The sequence below is a fragment of the Lichenostomus cassidix genome, unplaced genomic scaffold (assembly GCF_008360975.1).
Source record: "Lichenostomus cassidix isolate B80296 unplaced genomic scaffold, HeHo_3.0 HiC_scaffold_818, whole genome shotgun sequence".
Classification (NCBI taxonomy): Eukaryota; Metazoa; Chordata; class Aves; order Passeriformes; family Meliphagidae; genus Lichenostomus; species Lichenostomus cassidix.
In genome coordinates this window covers 37,247-55,443 of record NW_028147834.1, presented here as the reverse complement: position 1 = coordinate 55,443, position 18,197 = coordinate 37,247, and the positions used below count along the sequence as shown (strand labels likewise).

General features: G+C 47.6%; 1 protein-coding gene across 2 annotated transcripts; it reads right to left on the bottom strand.

Annotated features, from left to right (window-relative positions):
* Window positions 1–3,114: 3,114 nt before the first annotated feature.
* LOC146420646 (uncharacterized) lies at window positions 3,115–6,138 on the bottom strand. Of its 2 annotated transcripts, XM_085048054.1 has the most exons (6): window positions 5,832–6,138; window positions 4,835–4,948; window positions 4,416–4,505; window positions 4,219–4,314; window positions 3,905–4,094; window positions 3,115–3,224 (listed from the first exon to the last, which is right to left on the bottom strand). In XM_085048054.1, the coding sequence occupies exons 1-6, from the start codon at window positions 5,986–5,988 to the stop codon at window positions 3,149–3,151; spliced, it is 723 nt and encodes a 240-aa protein (XP_084904180.1). In that variant the 5' UTR covers window positions 5,989–6,138; the 3' UTR covers window positions 3,115–3,148. The 2 variants fall into 2 exon arrangements, 1 of the variants encoding a protein (XP_084904180.1); XR_014849079.1 differs by having other exon boundaries at window positions 3,134–3,224; window positions 4,219–4,505; window positions 5,856–6,137.
* Between the last annotated feature and the right edge of the window lie 12,059 nt (window positions 6,139–18,197).

The window sequence follows — 18,197 nt, the reverse complement described above, 5'->3', positions numbered from 1 at the left end:
ACCACAATTTCAAGGCCCAAAAGATGATTGCTGATTACTTCTCAGATTCAGCACTGAGTTATCCAAACCCAAACCCTTATTGATATAATGCCTCAGGAGTGAGGAAGAAAACATCACTTTTAAATCCCCAGAGCCACATTTGGGAGACCAAAACACTCAACCTGAGCTCCAAACCCACACTTGTGATGGTTAACCCACCAAGACTTACAATTTTAAAGTCCAAATCCTCGAATGCTCACTTTATAAGCCCAGTTTATCCTGTCAGCTGCTGTTTGGGGTTGAGGTTGTTTTGGAGGAGTTCACAACATTCCTTATCCTTCAGCCCTGCAGCTCTCTGGGCTTTAAGCACTGATTGATTCATTAAATGTCTCCAAAGTCAGGCCATTTGTCTCTCCTTTTTCCCTGTATTTTGTTGTCTGTGTTTTGCCTGAGTTACAAACTCTCAGCACAGCACTGAGCTCTGCTTGCTTTGGTGTTTCACAGTGGGATCTTGAATAAAGAAATCCCTGGGCACTGAAACTCCTCTGAGGAAATACTATTAAAAAAAAGAAAAAAAAAGGAAAAAATTTAGAACATAAACCACAATTTCAAGGCCCAAAAGATGATTGCTGATTACTTCTCAGATTCAACACTGAGTTATGCAAACCCAAACCCTTATTGATATAATGCCTCAGGATTGAGGAGGAGAGCATCACTTTTAAATCCCCAGAGCCACATTTGGGAGACCAAAATGACCTGAGCTCCAAACCCACAAACCCACAAACCCACACTTGTGATGGTTAACCCACCAAGGCTTAAGATTTTAAAGTCCAAATCCTCATTTAAAAGGCCCTGAGCATCATTTTTCACAAGGCTGCTCTGGAATGCTGGTGGCACTGCGATGTCACAGAGCCTGTGGTGACACAGGGGGACAAAAGTGACACCAGGGAGGTGGATGCTGTGCCCTGGACAGCCCAGAGTGAGGAGGTGCCCAGCATGTCATGGATGTCCCCGGGACTGTGAAACCCACTGCGATGGATTTTTGGGATGGCAACGAATCCCTGTTTGTGCTGCCGGAGCTCAACATGAAACCCAAAGGTACAGGCAGGAGTGTCACCTCTGGGGACAGCAGTGACACACAGCCCGGGCTGCTGCAAGGCTCAGAGCCAGCAGAGGCACAGCATCACCTGGTTTTTCCTCTTTTTTCAGACAAAAAGGCTATTTGGTCTTCTGTGACTCGCATGGTCAAAAAGCAGCTCTTGGAGGGCAAGGTGGGACAGCACAGCAAGCTGGGACAACAGCCTGGGACAAAAACCTGGGAGAAAAACCTGGGAAAAACACCTGGGACAACAGCCTGGGACAAAAACCTGGGACAAACACCTGGGACAAACACCTGGGACAAAAGCCTGGGAGAAAAACCTGGGACAGCAACCTGGGAGAAAAACCTGGGAGAAAAACCTGGGACAAACACCTGGGACAAACACCTGGGACAAAAGCCTGGGAGAAAAAACTGGGACAAAAAACAGCCTGGGACAACAGCCTGGGACAGCAACCTGGGACAAAAACCTGGGACAAAAACCTGGGACAACAGCCTGGGAAAAATCCCTGGGACAAAAACCTGGGACAAACCCCTGGGACAAACCGCTGGGACAAAAGCCTGGGACAAATACCTGGGATAGCAACCTGGGACAAACTCCTGGGACAATAGCCTGGGACAGACCCCTGGGATAAAGCCCTGGGACAAAAACCTGGGACAATAGCCGTGTCCCCCTCGCACACCCAGAGCGGCTGGCAGTCCCCATGGCCTGCAGTTCCCCTTGTGCTCCTCAGAATGCAGGAAATCCACCCCAAAATCATCTGTCGCAGGACAAACAGGGCTGGTGCAGGGTGGTGTCACCTCTGGGAGGTGGCACTCAGCAGTGTGCTGACCTGAAGCCATCCAGGGGAGGCCACAGGGACTGTCCCCTCTCCCTCAGTGACACTCCTGGCTGACACCAAACTCACCCCAAGTGAGCTCCTGACTCCTGCTGGGATGAGGGATGAGATCTTGCATCCTTCTCCCAGTAAGAAATAGGTTCCTACCACCACCACCACCACAGCCCCGGGCAGGTTTTTATTAGAATAAAAATCCCTGAGTAGCAAATTAAATAGAATTCACTGTTCTGTCGGGGGGGTATTAGAAGGGAGGTTTTTATTAGGAGGAAAAAAAATCTCTGAATAGCAGATTAAATAGAATTCAGTGTTCTATTAGGAGGTTTTTACTAGAAGGGAGGTTTTTATTAGAAGAGAAAATCCCTGAGTAGCAAATTAAATAGAATTCACTGTTCGTTCTATTAGGAGGTTTTGACTAGAAGGGAGGTTTTGACTAGAAGGGAGGTTTTTGCTAGAAGGGAGGTTTTTACTAGAAGGGAGGTTTTTACTAGAAGGGAGGTTTTTACTAGGAGGGAGGTTTTTACTAGAAGGGAGGTTTTTGCTAGAAGGGAGGTTTTTGCTAGTAGAAAAAGCTAGTAGTTAGAAGAAAAATCCCTTAGAAGAAAACCCCTTAGAAGAAAAATTGAGTAGCAAATTAAATGGAATTCACTGTTCTATTGCCCATCCCATCCCTTGCACACCTGCAACATCCATTTCTTCTCCCTCAGTCCCGTAGCACATTTAGGTTTAAGAACAGATTATTTCAATAAACGCCTTCAAATCCAAATGATTTATCCTTTCCCCTGTGTTTTATTGTCTCTGTGTTTTCACACACAACAAAGAGGCACCTGCCCATGCTTTTATGCATTATTCAATATTGCAGTGCGTTTTATGGGAATTCCAGTGGGTTTCCAATTGGCTTTTATAGCTCTGTGTATTTCCAGCTCAGATGTTCGCCCTGTTCTATTATTCAGGCCTGGTTTTGTTCCATTTCACACTTCTAACCCAGTTAAAATACGAGATACACCCATATGTATTTAAGAAGTTAATGTGCCAGAAAGGAAAATGTACAAATACGCTTATTAAATGCTGCTAAGAATCAACTGCTCAGTGCTTCGAAATTGATTTTAGTTCCTAGGGTCATGGAATTATTTGGGTGGGAAAAGGTCTTAAATCCCATTCAGTGTGACGGAGCAGAGAGCGAGAATTCCTTCCAATCCAAACCTGCCACACAGACCATTGTGCTGCTTATCTTTATTTAGATTTCTAACACTAAATCCTTGTCTCCTGCCTCGTCCAGGCGCTCAAAGCTGGCTCTCAGAGCTGCAAGGCGCCTGTGGAGAGAGGGGAAGCTGCTGAAGGACCAAAATTTGGCAACCCAAAAATGTCCCATGGCTGGTTCAGCCACCCAGCACCAAAATTTGACAACCCCAGAAACATCACATGCCGTGTTTAGCCACCCATCACCAAATTTGGCAATTCTGGAAATGTCCCATGGCTCATTCAGCCACCCAGCACCAAAATTTGGACACTCTAGAAATGTCTCATGGCAGATTCAGCCACCCAGCACCAAAATTTGGCAATTCTGGAAATGCCTCATATCTGGTTCAGCCACGCAGCACCAAAATTTGGCAATTCTAGAAATGTCCCATGGCTCATTCAGCCACCCAGCACCAAAATTTGGAAATTCTGGAAGTGCCCCATGGCAGTTCAGCCACCCAGCACCAAAATTTGGCAATCCCAGAAATATCCCATGGCTCATTCAGCCACCTAGCACCAAAATTTGGCAACCCAAAAATGTCCCATGGCTCATTCAGCCGCCCAGCACCAAAATTTGCCAACCCCAGAAATCCCTCATGGCTCATTCAGCCACCCAGCACCAAAATTTGCCAACCCCAGAAATCCCTCATGGCTCATTCAGCCACCCAGCACCAAAATTTGGCAATCCCAGAAATGTTCCATGGCAGTTCAGCCACCCAGCACCAAAATTTGTCACCCCCCCCACGTCACTCACTCTTTGATGTCATTTGCCCACGCTGGGGCCACCTTGAGGACCAGCAGGGCCAGCAGGCTGCACACCACAGCCACGAGGAAAGCTCTCAGAAAGACACTCCAGGTGAGTTTGGCGTTGCCTTTGCCCGAGTTCGCCAGGCTCTCCACAGGGCTTGGCTCAGTCGTGGCGTCCTCAGATCTCTTGTGCACACCTGGAGGAAATCCCAAAGCTCTGAAATCCCTGGGAATGGGGTGGAGGGTGGTGGGCAGCTGTCCCTGGGATGGTCACACCCTCCACCCCAGGGGTGGCCAAGGGACACAGATTTCCTGACTGACCCGTTGGCTGAAGGTCCTCCACGTTGTCCCCAGGGTCTGGCACGGCCTGAGGAACCTCCTGAGGTTCCTCCTTATCCACAGGCTCACCCTCCAGCACTGCAGACAGAAAACGTGCCAATTTAATGCCAAATCACTGTTCCTGATGGGAATCTGAATGCTGAGCTTCCCAACCCCGTGGGGTTTAGAGCCACTTGTACCTGGGATGGTTTCCTTCAGCAAAGCCATGACGCCAGACGGTTCCATGAACGGCCAGGAAATGTTCATCACTCCAGTTTCGTTCTTCACACCTTGAGGGAAAGAGTGAAAATTTCCACCCCAGAAATCCCTGGAAGCAGCCTTGGGGCTGTGCAGTGGGTCAGGACTGACCAGTGACCCCCATGGGGTGACCAGGACTGATCAGTGACCCCTGTGGGGCTGGGAGGTGACCAGAACTGACCAGTGACCCCTATGGGGCTGGGGGTGACCAGGACTGACCAGTGACCCCCAAGAAGCCCAGACCCCCTGAAGGAGCTCCCGTCACACCCTGTAGCATTCCCTGTCCAGGCTGAGCTCAGCACAGGCAGAGGACTATGGAATGTTCCAGAACAGCCTGGCGGGGCTGGACTCTCACACCCACCTGCACGAGAAGCCTCGCTCACGTTTGGCTGAGCTGGCAGTTCCCAAAACAAATCAAAAGTCATGTAAGGTCCGGGAGGGTCAGATTCAGCATCTCCATTTTCTCCATCCACTGCTGGGAACAGAGAGGAGTTCCAATGAAATATTTCCACGTATTTTCCATGGCAGGAGCTGTGGTTGGGGTATGGAATGGCTCCTTCCCTCTGGAGCACTGTGCCAGGTGTTTGACCCATGGTGATCCCAAAAAAAAAACCATGCAGGAGCTGTCAGGAGTTAACCCAACCCCAACAGCCCCACAGGCATTGCTCTAGGATCAGGGTGCTGGGATTTGGGATGGAATAATTCCCCCTGCTAGTGTTCTGGGGTCTGAGCCTGACCCACTCCCCTCAGCCAAAAAGGTGCTGAATTGCCTCCCAACAGGATATTGAAACCTAAATGTTCCTTGGAGGGATCTGTGGGACATGTGGGAACTGCAGGACATGTGGGATCTGTGGGATCTGTGAGATCTGTGGGATCTGTGGGACCTGTGGGACATGTGGGACCTATGGGATCTGTGGGACATATGGGACCTGTGGGACCTGTGGGACATGTGGGACCTGTGGGACATGTGGGACCTGTGGGACATGTGGGACATGTGGGACATGTGGGACCTGTGGGACATGTGGGATCTCTGGGACATGTAGGATCTGTGGGACATATGGGATCTGTGGGACATGTGGGACCTGTGGGACATGTGGGACATGTGGGAACTGTGGGACATGTGGGAACTGTGGGACCTGTGGGACATGTGGGACCTGTGGGACATGTGGGATCTGTGGGACATGTGGGACATGTGGGACCTGTGGGACATGTGGGACATGTGGGACATGTGGGACCTGTGGGACATGTGGGACATGTGGGACATGTGGGACATGTGGGATCTGTGGGACATGTGGGATCTGTCAGACATGTGGGACATGTGGGGCCTGTGGCACCCGTGGGACCTCCCTGTCACCTACCTGCTGCGGGCAGCCCTGTCTCACGGGCAGGGAGCTGAGCCCCGGGGGCCAGCAGGGCTATCAGGCACAGCAGGATCAGCAGGGACACCAGGATGGTCAGGGCTCTCTGCACAGCCAGCAGCAGGGTGCTGGCCAGAGCCCACCGTGCCCACGTCATGGCGCTGCCCTGGCTGCTGCCCAAGCCTCCCGTGGTGCCACCTGCCTGTTCTGCACACCTAACCCAGCTGTGTCACCTCTCAGGGTGACCTGTCAGCGACTGTGTGACCCTTCAGGAGCTCTGTGTCCCCTCAGGGTGCTGAGTGACCACTCAGGGAGCTCTCTGTCCCCTCAGGGGCTGTGTGACCTCACAAGGAGCTCCCACCACCAACGTTCCGCCGTCTCCAGGGAGCCCCAAACGTTCTGTGGGTTTCTGGGACCTTTCCCTACCCAAAGCCCTCTGCTCCAGAAAACCCCACACAGCTTGTCCCCAGAGCAAACCCCCAAAACAGGCTTTCCCCATGGTTTTTAGCTGTTTGGTGGAAAAACAGAGCTCAAAAGGGGGGGAAAAAAAGAGCTGTCCTAAAAAACCAGTGCTTTATTTGGGACTGCATTTCTCTGCAAGGGTTAGAATCAGAGAATCCCAGAATGGTTTGGTTTGGAATGGACCATGAAAACCACCCAGTCTGGGACCTTTCCCTACCCAAAACTTTCTTCTCCAGAAAACCCCACACAGCTCATCCCCAGAGCAAACCCCCAAAACAGGCTTTCCCCATGGTTTTTAGCTGTTTGGTGGAAAAACAGAGCTCAAAAGGGGGTGAAAAAAAGCTGTCCTAAAAATACAGTAATTTTTTTGGGACTGCGTTTCTCTGCAAGGGTTAGAATCAGTCAATCCCAGAATGGTTTGGTTTGGAATGGCACAGCTAACTAAAAATTAGCACAGCTAATCCTCAGGAAGGATTTCCCCAATATCCTGCAAAACAGAATGTCCTGGATGAAGGTTTTCCCTGCTGTTCTGGATTCTGCCTTCAAACAGCTGCTTAAAACTGCATTTTCATTACCCTGAGGAGGTTTGCTTACCTGATGCCCTTTTTCCTGACACACTCTGGCACTCACACACACTCCTCCCCATTCCTGTTTTTACCATTTTTACTGTTTTTCTGTGGAAATGCTGGTTCTCCTCATTCCAAAGGCTGTGGAAAAACTCCACTGTCAGGTTTAACTTATTAGCTCTCCCTAACAAAGGGCGGGAGAAGTTGATTTTGCATTAAATGCCATTAAATATTAACATGTTTACACAGCAAAGCCAGCCTGCAGTTACACACAGCCCCGGAGTGTTCCTGCCTGCTTTTCCTGGAGGATTCCAGGCTGAGTTCGTGGCTTTTCCTATGACTTCCCCCAGCACAGATGCAGCTGGTGGCTGAAATGCCCCTGCTCTGTTCTAGGAACTGCCAAACCAGTTCCTTCCAGCAGCACCGCAGATGTTTTGAGTAATTTTGTGCTGAAACAAAGCCAGAGCTCTCCGATGAGCATCGGTCCTGTGGGGCTGGAGAGATGCTGAGATGCTTTGCCAGCCCTGGCATGGCTCAGCTGCCAAAATATGCCTGATTTTAGGAAAAAAACCCCATGTAGGTATCTAATTCTGCCTGGATTCTGCTGTGGGGAAGGTTTTGGCAAATAAAACGATGTAGGATTGGCTGGTTTCATGTTAATCCTCCAATCTGTGTGTGTGCAGCCCTGCTTGGGAGTGAACCAGATCCGGGCACAAGGTTTGATCCAATTTGCTGTGGTTTTACCCCAAAACGTGGCAAATATGAGGTGGGAAGGAGCAGAAAAATGAAGTTTCGTCTTGCACAGATGATGATTTTCTGAGAGCAGAGATGTCAGCTGGTGCCCTGAACTCCTGGGGAATTTCCTCCAGGGTGGAGAGAAGGGTTAATCTGTGGGCCAAAGCTTGTGCTGTGGCTGCAGCAGAAATGCAGGGGTTTAATCATGAGAAAACAATCCTTAGGCAATTTAGATTTCATTAATTTGACTTTCCACCTCGATCCCAATCTCCGAATTTTCCCCCCTGAGCTCAGGGTTGTGCTTTGGAAGGGCAGCACCCTGCCAGAGATCTCAACTGGGAAGGATTTCTCCATCCACTTAGAAAAAAAAGGTTTAATTACTTTGATAAAACTGGGAGCTGGTTTGCATCTTCTCGCTCCCCAGGCAGTCCTGTCCTTTCTCTTGTGTTAAATAACTTCAACACCACTTTGCATCACCACCCTGTCTCTAAACGTGTGCTGAGGTGTCTGTTCTTTAGGGAACTTTGGGTAAATATTTAGGAATCCCGATAAAAAATCCATTTTGTTTAATTAGTGCCTCAATTACACTGGGAATTACCCCGGAGCACAGAACATTTGTTTCCGCAGTTGTGAGTCAGAGTGGATGGGAGAAATCTGAGATAATGACAGAGTTGCTCATAACCCAGAGGTCTGAAAGACTCCGAGAGGAGTTTATTTAGGGTGGAAACACCAGGTAAAAACTCCCCAAACCCTCCCTGGGGAAAATCCCAAATTCACCTGCTGGGAATGCAAACCACACGAGGCTCCTTCCCCAATTCCCTGCCTGGCTGCAGTGGGGATTTGCTGTGGGAGGCTTGCCAGAGCTGTGCAGCCTCAGGGCTTGATAATGGATGATCTAATCTGGTGTTGGTGGCAGGAAAATAAAAATCAGGGCTCTTGGAAGGTCGACAGGCAGCATTTCTGCTCTTGTGCTTGTCGTTGCTCTGCAATGGCTCGGCGAGTGTTGCGAAATAAACGTGGGTTTTGATCCCGGTTTGATGCAATTTCTGTGTAATTTATCCACCTCTTCATCTCTGTTTGCATCGCGGGCAAAACGCTGGGGAAGGGAAACAGAAGCTCTGACTTGTAGAAGGCTTTGTTTTCCAAATTTCCCGTTTCTAAACAGCGTCGCTACCAAATCTCACTCATCCTGGGGGGAAGAAAAGGTTTTCCTACATCATAATTAGCACTGAAAAAAAATGCAGTTTTGCCAAGTAGGTGTAGGAACATTTTAAATGCCATCAGTTTTGGAGAAGGCAGAATGCAGAACATGTTTGCTCAGGGCTGCCAGACAGTGTTTACTAAAGCAGATGATGCTGGTGGGTTTTGCCTGATGCTTTTCTCTCCTCACAGGCTGCAGAACCCTTTTGTTCAGAGCTTTGCTCTCACCAAATTCCCTCTGCAGAGCTGCAGGATTCCCTACAAAGCAAAGGAGTTCTGCTCTGGTTTGGACTTTGAAGACTAATTTTGGGTTGGGGGAAGAATCCCGGACTGGTTTGGGTGGGAATGACCTAAAAGCCACCCAGTGTCACCTCTGCCATGGCAGGGACATCTCCACTGTCCCAGGGTGCTCCAAGCCCTGTCCAGCCTGGCCTGGGATGGAGAAAAAGCCTTTTGATTCACATTCTTTAAAGAACAAAGATTTTTATTTGGATTTAGCACTAGATGGGGCTAAAGGACTAAAAAGAAGTGGAACAAACCCAACTGGCTGAGCTGTGGGATGTGAAAACCTCCGGGAAAAGCAGAGGGAAAATCAGTGGGGTGATGGATGCTGTTGGGGTGGTTTCACTCGGGTTTAGGAGGGAGAGCAGAGCCTGTGAGGTGTTGGGCTGTCAGCACTCCTGAGGGGGCAGGGAGGTGCTGTGGGCTGGGCTGAGGTGTAAACCATGAGTAGGACATGTTGGACAGCAGCTCTCGGCTGGGGGATCCTGATTTCTGACCAAATGATGGATTTTTAATTGATTCTTTCCCTGAGTGTTATCAAGGGGACTTGGAAAAGCAGAATTTCCTCATCTTCCAACCTGCAGCGTCCAGGAATTCTCCTGGAATGGCCCCAGGAGACACAACTGTGGGGGAAAGGGACAATCTTGGTGTGGATGAGATCATTTTTACATTAATTATTTCAGTGTTTTACTGCGTGACGTTTTATTTGTCATTTCTGCTTCCAAAACACACCAGAAACCTCCTGGTTAGGTTGTTACTCACTGGAATTTCCCTTCCTGTCCTACCCAGGTAAAAAACCTGTTGGTTATCAGATAAAACAGGGAAATAACAAATTTACTCTCAAACACAATATCCCTTGACTGCCACGGTTAAGAATCTTTACTCTCCTTATCCATCCTATTGCAAATTGTACTCATTAATCCCACTGCAAAATATCTTTATAAATCCCACTGTAAACTATCTTTATCAAGCCCACTGCAAATTATCCTTATCAATCTCACTGCAAACTATCCTTTTCAATCCCACTGCAAGTTATTCTTATCAATCCCACTGCAAATTTTATCAATCCCACTGTAAACTATCCTTTTCAATCCCACTGCAAATTGTATTTATCAATCCCATTGCAAATTATTTTATCCATCCCACTGCAAATTATCCTTATCAATCCCATTGAAAACTATCCTTATCAATCCCATTGAAAATTATATTTATCAATCCCACTGCAAACTATTTCTTTCAATCCCACTGCAAATTGTACTTATCAATCCCACTGCAAACTATCCTTATCAATCCCACTGCAAATTGTACTTATCAATCCCACTACAATTGTTTTTATCAATCCCACTGTAAACTATGTTTATCAATCCCACTGCAAATTATCATTATCAATCCCACTGTAAATTGTATTTATCCATCCCACTGCAAACTATCCTTATCAATCCCCCGGCAAAGATCTGCTGCTGCACCATTTTTTTTCCTGCATTAACCTGAGTGGTTTTTGTGTGCAAACAAAGATTTCAGTAAAACTCAACGACCAGCTGTTTTCTCATTTGCTCCGCGAGTGTGGAAACATTTAATGAAATTGCTTATGGTTTAGCGATTTGTATGACACAAACAATATTTCCCTTCTGTCAGACCCGGGCCAATCTGAAATTGCTTGAGGATGTAAACACGAGCAAACAAACCCAAACAATTTAAATTAAATGCCTAATGTACCTGGGGAGAGATTATCTGCTCTGCTTGCATCTTCCCTCCAAATCTGCTCGCGGTTGGGGATCCTGTTTGTTGCTCAGTGGTTTATTGCACAAATATTTCGGTGCTGAGGGATTAACAAGGGTGAGAGGATGGGCATTTTTGGAGGGAAGGACTGAAGAAATCCAGGATACTTTTAAAGGTGTGGTTTCATGGTGGAAAAATGAAATATCCTGAGTTGGAAGGGTGATGGGATGTTGGGAGAAGAGGGAAAAGAGGACTCATCACTGGGGCAGGGAGGAGATTTTAGTGCACAATTCCCATTTCCCTCAGGATAGTGCTGCAGCCTGGATGTTCTGGACTTTGCAGCTGATTTTGGGGTCATTTTTGGTGTGAGAATTTCCCTTCCTCTGTCCATCTGTGGTGTGGTGGGATGGAGATGTCTGTGTGGGTCAGGGTTTGCCTTTCTCTCGTTTCTGTGCCAAGAACTCTGCTCTTGAGCTCTTTACCATCCCAGAGGAGCTGTGGAATCCCTGCATCCCTGGAAGTGTCCCAGGCCTGCTTGGAACATCCTGGGATGGTTTAAAATGTCCCAAGGTGGAACTGGATGAGTTTTAATGTCCCTTCAGCCCCAAACCCCTCTGGAATTCTACAATCCACCCTTTTATTCGCCAATATTAGGGCCTTGAAACCTTTACAAGTGAGTAGCAAGGAGAGCCTTTGCATCCAGGGGGAAAAAATAAAAGAGAGAGAGGAAATTCAGGATGAATTTGCAAAAGCTGGAGACCTTATGGAATCCTAAAATCTGCTTTTCTGCAAGGGGAGAATGTGGCACTGAGACCTCAGGCTGTCCCCTCAGGCTGTGCCAAACAGACCTGTCAGCTTTCCAGAGACATCCCTGTGAGCATTAGGGTCACTCAGGATGGGAGGAAGGTGGTTAATCATCAATTAGGGGACATTCCTAATGAGGGAGGGAAAGGGAAGGGAAGGGAAGGGAAGGGAAGGGAAGGGAAGGGAAGGGAAGGGAAGGGAAGGGAAGGGAAGGGAAGGGGAGGGAAGGGAAGGGAAGGGAAGGGAAGGGAAGGGAAGGGAAGGGAAGGGAAGGGAAGGGAAGGGAAGGAAAGGAAAGGAAAGGAAAGGAAAGGAAAGGAAAGGAAAGGAAAGGAAAGGAAAGGAAAGGAAAGGAAAGGAAAGGAAAGGAAAGGAAAGGAAAGGAAAGGAAAGGAAAGGAAAGGAAAGGAAAGGAAAGGAAAGGAAGAAGGGAAGAAGGAGCTGCCATTGGAATATCACACCAGCTTTGGCATCCGACAGGCAGCAGCAATGCATTGAAGAGAGCAGCAGAAAGTCTGATGCCACCTACACTCCTCCCATGCGAGTTTCAATTATAGCTCCGGACTTGGCTGAGCCGTGGCACTGAGCCCTCTGCTCAGACAGCTTTCCCACCACTCAAATCAGCTCCCGAGGGTGCTGTGGGGAGCAGGATGTTGAAATCAAACCCTGTTCAGAGGAGTCATCCCGGGTAGAGCCTCGGAACGAAGCTGAACCTCCGAGCAGGGCTCAGGAATTAAGCCAAATTGTGATTTTGTTTGATGTATTCCTCCGGTTTTTCCCGTTTCTGAGGGAAAGCTGGGAGGCAGCTCAGTTCAAGAAATGAACTTGTGACTGTGAGAGCTTTGTGGGTTTTTGCCAAGAGACAACTCTAATTGATTTCCTTGCGCCGGGAGAAGTTATTTTCGGGAAAACAGGGCATTCCTCACCGCGGATCCAAAGGGAATTGTCATCCTTTGGCAGAGGTGGAAAATTCTAATTTGAGCAAGCGAAAGGGTGAGACTTTGCAAAGCCTCACCTGGAGATTGCTGTGCTCAGGTTGGCTCGGTCTGCAGGCACTGGCACAGGAGAAATGTGCAGGAATGAATTTTCTGTCTTTTTGAGATGTGAAATTCGCCTTCTCCCCTCCATTCTCTCCTGTCGAGGCACCGCAGGAGCCCACGGGGTGTCAGGAGAGGATGTGGGGAGTGACAGCAGCTCGGGAATGGAGTCTGGAGAGGTGAAAATAGGCTGGCAGTCTCTGTTAACTTATTCCTCTTTTTTTAAAATTTTTTTAAAAAATTTTTTCCTGAGCCTTATTAAATATTTCACAGCTGAAGATGAACTCTGGTGGGATTGAAATGTCATCAGTGGGTTGGCTCTGCCAGCATCACCCTCCAGCCAAGAGGGCTGAATGCAGGATTTTGAGTGTGGCCTTTGAGAACCCCTCCATTCTTCATTTTTGTTTTAAATTTGGGATTTTTTGTGATTTTTTAATGTGATTTTTGTGATTTAATGCGATTTTTAAATGTGATTTTTTGGGGTTTTTTTTGTTTGTTTGGTGGGGATTTTTATTTGGTTTTGGGGTTTTTTTTGGGTTTTGTTTTTTTGTTTGTTTTCTTTTTTGTTCAGGTTTTTTATTTGTTCGTTTTTTGTTTGGTTGGTTGGCTGGTTGGTTTTTTACTTTAAAACACTTCTAAAACTTTCAAAATTGATTGGGTTTTTTTGGTTTTTTTGTTTTCACATTGAACTCCAGGCTTCAAGACGAGCTGACACAAATCCCGGGGCAAAGAGGGAACTAAATACTGCCAGAGAAAAAACTTCCAATCCATGAAAATCTTTTTCACAGAACCATGGATTGCTTTGGGTCGAGAGGCACCCTCAGCACCACGGAGCTCCAACCCTCCCTGCCACTAAACCAGCCTGTTTTTCTCTAAAAACAAAAAGCAAACCCCCAAAATTTCTGGATGATTTCCTCATCCAACCACCTGGATGCCTCAGGATTGTTTTTTTCCGAGTGTCAGCTCCTGTTGAGGCTCAGGGAGCAGATGGAAGTGTGCCTGTCAGAGCAGAGCATTTATATTTGTGTTTCTTAATGCCAGACCAGTTTTAAAAGACAGAGACTTCCTAAAAGAAATGAGTCTTGAAATCTAAGCCTTGCTGGGTAACTAACCCAAATAACACCTTCCATTATTTAAGTTGTGAGCAATAAAAAATACTCCTGGCTCACCACGGAGAGATTTCTCCATATATTCTCGTTTTTGCTGTAAAATTGATGAATCTGTAATGCACTGCATAATTAAACATTGCAGGGATATTGCTTTGGAGGACAAGCGAGTAATGAAGGGGATACAGTAAATTTTGGTGATTACAGATACAATTGGTTCGCCCAAGCACTGCATGATCTGCTCTGCAGGTTAAAAGAAAAAAAAAAACCCAAAGAACACAATTTCCATTAAGCTCTGCGCTGCTCTGCTAGCAACGGATTAGGCTATTAAACTATATTTTTTCCATTAATAAAACAAATGTTAACGCACTGTTTGATGCTAATAACCAAACCATTGCGGGAAGCAAAGCTCCTGCCATTAACATTCATCACATCTCACCCAGGCTGGGGATGAATTTGGGGTTTTTTTCCATCGAGGTGAGGTGGGAAGCACAGCAGGAACTTGCTGCCCTCTCAGCCTGCTCGTGTTTGCTGTGTTCTCGTGGACAAGGCTGATCTGAGAGCTGCAGAGAGCTGAACTTTAAACACATCCAACCATCTGCTGCAGCACATCGCTGGCTTCATTAAATTGTATTAATTCTCACTGAGCCAAACCTGCTCACAGAGGCAGAAAGCTCTGCCTGTTTCCAGACTCCACCAGCAGGCTGGGGATGCTCCACCAGCTCTCCTGGTGCTGCACAGACAAACATCTGCCTGCCCTGAGCTTTTTGCTCTGCAGCTTGTTTTGGGCACAGCCAGGGAAACCTGGAGCTGGAATTCCTCCTCGCCTGGTGAATCCAGCATGGCTGGATGTGGCTGCCCTGCTGGGATGTGTGTGCTGTTAGCAGGGTGTGGGGATGGTTGAATACCTCATCTAGCTGTTCATATCTTGATTTTTACCTTCTCCAGGGACTTGGGACAAAGTTAGGGAGGAAGAGTTTGGTGCCTTCAGAGGGGTCAGGCTGGCTGCCTTGCTGGGGTGTGGTGTGTGTGTTGTTATCAGGGTGTGGGAATGGTTTAATGCCTCGTCCAGCTGTTCATATCCTGATTTTTACCTTGTCCAAGGACTTGGGTAAAAGTTCAGGACTTCAGGAGGAAGAGTCTGGTGTATTCAAGGGATTCAGACTGAGTGCCTCGCTGGTGTGGCTGTGTGTGTGTAGTTATCAGGGTGTGGGGATGGTTGAATACCTCATCCAGCTGTTCATATCCTGATTTTTACCTTCTCCAGGGACTTGGGAGAAACCCTCTGAGCTCAGGAGGAAGAATCTGGTGCCTTCAGGGGGCTCAGACTGAGTGCCTCACTGGTGTGGTGTGTGTGTTGTTACCAGGGTGTGGGGATGATTGAATACCTCATCCAGCTGTTCATATATTGATTTTTACCTTGTTTAGGTACTTGAGACAAAGTTCAGGAGTTCAGGAGGAACAGTCTGGTGTATTCAAGGGGCTCAGACTGGCTGCCTTGCTGGGTTGTGGTGTGTGTGTTGTTACCAGGGTGTGGGAATGGTTTAATGCCTCATCCAGCTGTTCATATCCTGATTTTTACCTTGTCCAGGGACTTGGGAAAAAGTTCAGGAGTTCAGGAGGAAGAGTCTGGTGTACTCAAGGGGCTCAGACTGGCTGCCTTGCTGGTGTGGCTCTGTGTGTTGTTATCAGGGCATGGAGATGGTTGGATACCTCATCCAGCTGTTCATATCCTGATTTTTACCTTGTCCAAGGACTTGGGTCCAAGTTCAGGAGTTCAGGAGTTCAGAAGTTCAGGAGGAAGAGCCTGGAGCCTTCAGGGGGCTCAGACTGGCTGCCTTGCTGGGATGGCTGTGTGTGTCATTACCAGGGTATAGGGATCACTGTCCAGCTGTTCATATCCTGATTTTTACCTTTTCCAGGGACAAAGTTTGGGAGTTCAGGAGGAAGAACTTTGACCCTTCAGGAGGCTCAGACTGGCTGCCTCTCTGGGGTGAGTGTTTGTGTTGTTATCAGGGCGTGGGGATGGTTTAATACCTCATCCAGCTGCTCACATCTTGATTTTTAACTTTTCCAGGAACTTGGGACAAAGTTCAGGAGCTCAGGAGGAAGAACTTTGACCCTCCAGGGGGCTCAGACTGGGTGTTGCTCACTGCAAGGAGAGGCTCTGGGTTTTTTTTTTCCCATCTCCTTGCCAGAGGTGGTTTTTCATTAACCCTTTCTCCCCTGGCACTGCTGCCAGCCGGCTGGGCTCAGAGCAGGACAGGAAGCACCTGCACTCTGTTCATTGCTGCTGCTGTAAAACTGTGTGCAGCACAGAAATGGGGATGTTTGAATGCAAACAACCATAGATGCAGATCAAATCCACCCCAAGGGGCTGGCTGGAGCAGCAATTTGGGCGATGATACACTCCACATTTCCCCTCCCAGGCAGAGCAGAGGGCACAGGCAGCTCTGAAACATCAAAAATCCATTTCCAAGGCCTGCTGGAGCTCTGAAAACCACAGTGCAGCGCACAGGTGTCTGTGACTGATCACAAATAAACAAATTCGAGGGCCAAACAAGCTGCTGGGGTGTTGGGGCTGCAGGCACAGCTGTGCCCTCTCCACCCAGAGCAGCACTTTGTGCTCAATCGCTGCGAGGGAGGCACAGTTGGCGAGTCAAAGGCAGCAAAACCCTTCTCCAGGCAGGTTCAAAGGGATGCTGCTGAGCCATTCAGCAGAACATTTCTGAGTCCTCCAGCAGCGTGGCTGCGTCAGATCTCAAACGGATCAATTCTCAAATGCGCCAATTTACAAATGTGCCTCGCGGAGCAAACCCAGCCATTTACCAGGACGCTTCTGAAGCCTGCACAGACCTTAATTTGCCTTATCAAAGGATAATCTGCTGTGTCAAGGCTCGGGAGGAGGCTTGATTAAAAAGGCAGTTGAAGTGTGAATGCTGGCAGCTGAGTGGAGCAGGAGTAGTGTTTATTTAAATGCGTTTAATGAGTGATTTCGGTGACGTGGATTTAGATTTGCAGCAGCGATTCTTCCTCCAGCAGGGCTCAGGTTTGCCTTTTGGGTTTGTCTTTTGCTGCTGAGATGATTTCTCTGCTCTGCTGCAGCCCCCAGGCTCCTGGGGTTAAACTCTGGACAAACCCAGCAGGTTCAGCACCCTGAGTTTTTTACTGAGAGCAGGGAAGGTCAGCAGCCTGGGATTTTGGGGTTTTGCTGTGCTGTCCTGGCAGGTTTTTTGGTCTCACAGTTGTCCTTGCCTTGTGTGAGCTCCAGGGCTCAGTTTGGGACAGTTCAGTTTCAGTTCTAACAGGATTTAAGAGAAGTATTTAAATTAAAATGAACACTTCTTTTTGGTCTCCCTGTTGTCCATCTGCAGGTTTGAAGTGAAGCCTTGCCTTGTGTGAGCTCCAGGGCTCAGCTTCAGTTCCAACGGGATTTATGAAAAATATTTAAATTAAAATGAGCAATCTTGGTTTTGGTCTCACTGCTGTCCTTGCCTTGTGTGAGGTCCAGGGCTCAGTCTGGGACAGAGCTCAGCTTCAGTTCTAACAGGATTTATGAAAAATATTTAAATTAAAATGAACAATCATGTTTTTTGGTCTCCCTGTTGTCCATCTGCAGAGTTGAGGTGAAGCCTGTGTGAGCTCCAGGGCTCAGCCTGGGACAGAGCTCAGTTTCAGTTCCAACAGGAATTATGAGAAGTATTTAAATTAAAATGAACAACCTTGGTTTTGGCCTCACTGTTGTCCATCTGCAGGGTTGAGGTGAAGTCTTGCCTTGTGTGAGCTCCAGGGCTCAGCTTGGGACAGAGCTCAATTTCAGTTCTAAGAGGCTTTATGAAAAGTATTTAAATTAAAATGAACAATCTTGTTATTTGGTCTCACTGTTGTCCTTGCCTTGTGTGAGCTCCAGGGCTCAGTTTGGGACAGAGCTCAGCTTCAGTTCCAACAGAATTTATGAAAAGCATTTATATTAAAATGAACGATCTTAAAGCTGTGCTTGAAAAACAAATTAAACCTCCTCCGACTCTTTTGGAATTGAGGATAAAAATTCCACTAGGCTGCAAATTATTATTCTTGGTAGGACAAATAAAAATAGATTTTTTTATCCAGAGCTTTGACGCCTTCAGCACTCAGCCTCACCCTGCTGGGTGCAGAGGGAGTGGCTGTTCATTCCTACCTGGAAATCTCCTTTGGGATCACAAATCCACATGGAATTATGGCAAAACCCCACTGCTGTTTGGAATAAAGCTCTAGCAGAAAACTCCTGATCCCTTTTCTCCCCATAACACTGTTGGGGAGAAACAGAATAATGTTATGTAGTATTAAGTGAAGCAAATACATTGTGTTTGAATCCCTGCCCTGTAATTACACACGGCACAGTTCAGTAGCTGGAAACAAACCCAGTTTTGAATAAAATATGGTTGTTTCTGCTACCACTGCAACGCTTGGGCTTGT

Bases quoted from the DNA above. Each gene is read 5' to 3' on its own strand.
- LOC146420646 (XM_085048054.1), bottom strand. From the start codon at position 5,988: ATGACGTGGGCACGGTGGGCTCTGGCCAGCACCCTGCTGCTGGCTGTG. The intron at 4,949-5,831 runs GTAGGTGACAGG...CTCTGTTCCCAG, and splicing joins GACAGGGCTGCCCGCAGCAG to CAGTGGATGGAGAAAATGGA. The intron at 4,095-4,218 runs GTCAGTCAGGAA...GATTTCCTCCAG, and splicing joins GGAGGACCTTCAGCCAACGG to GTGTGCACAAGAGATCTGAG.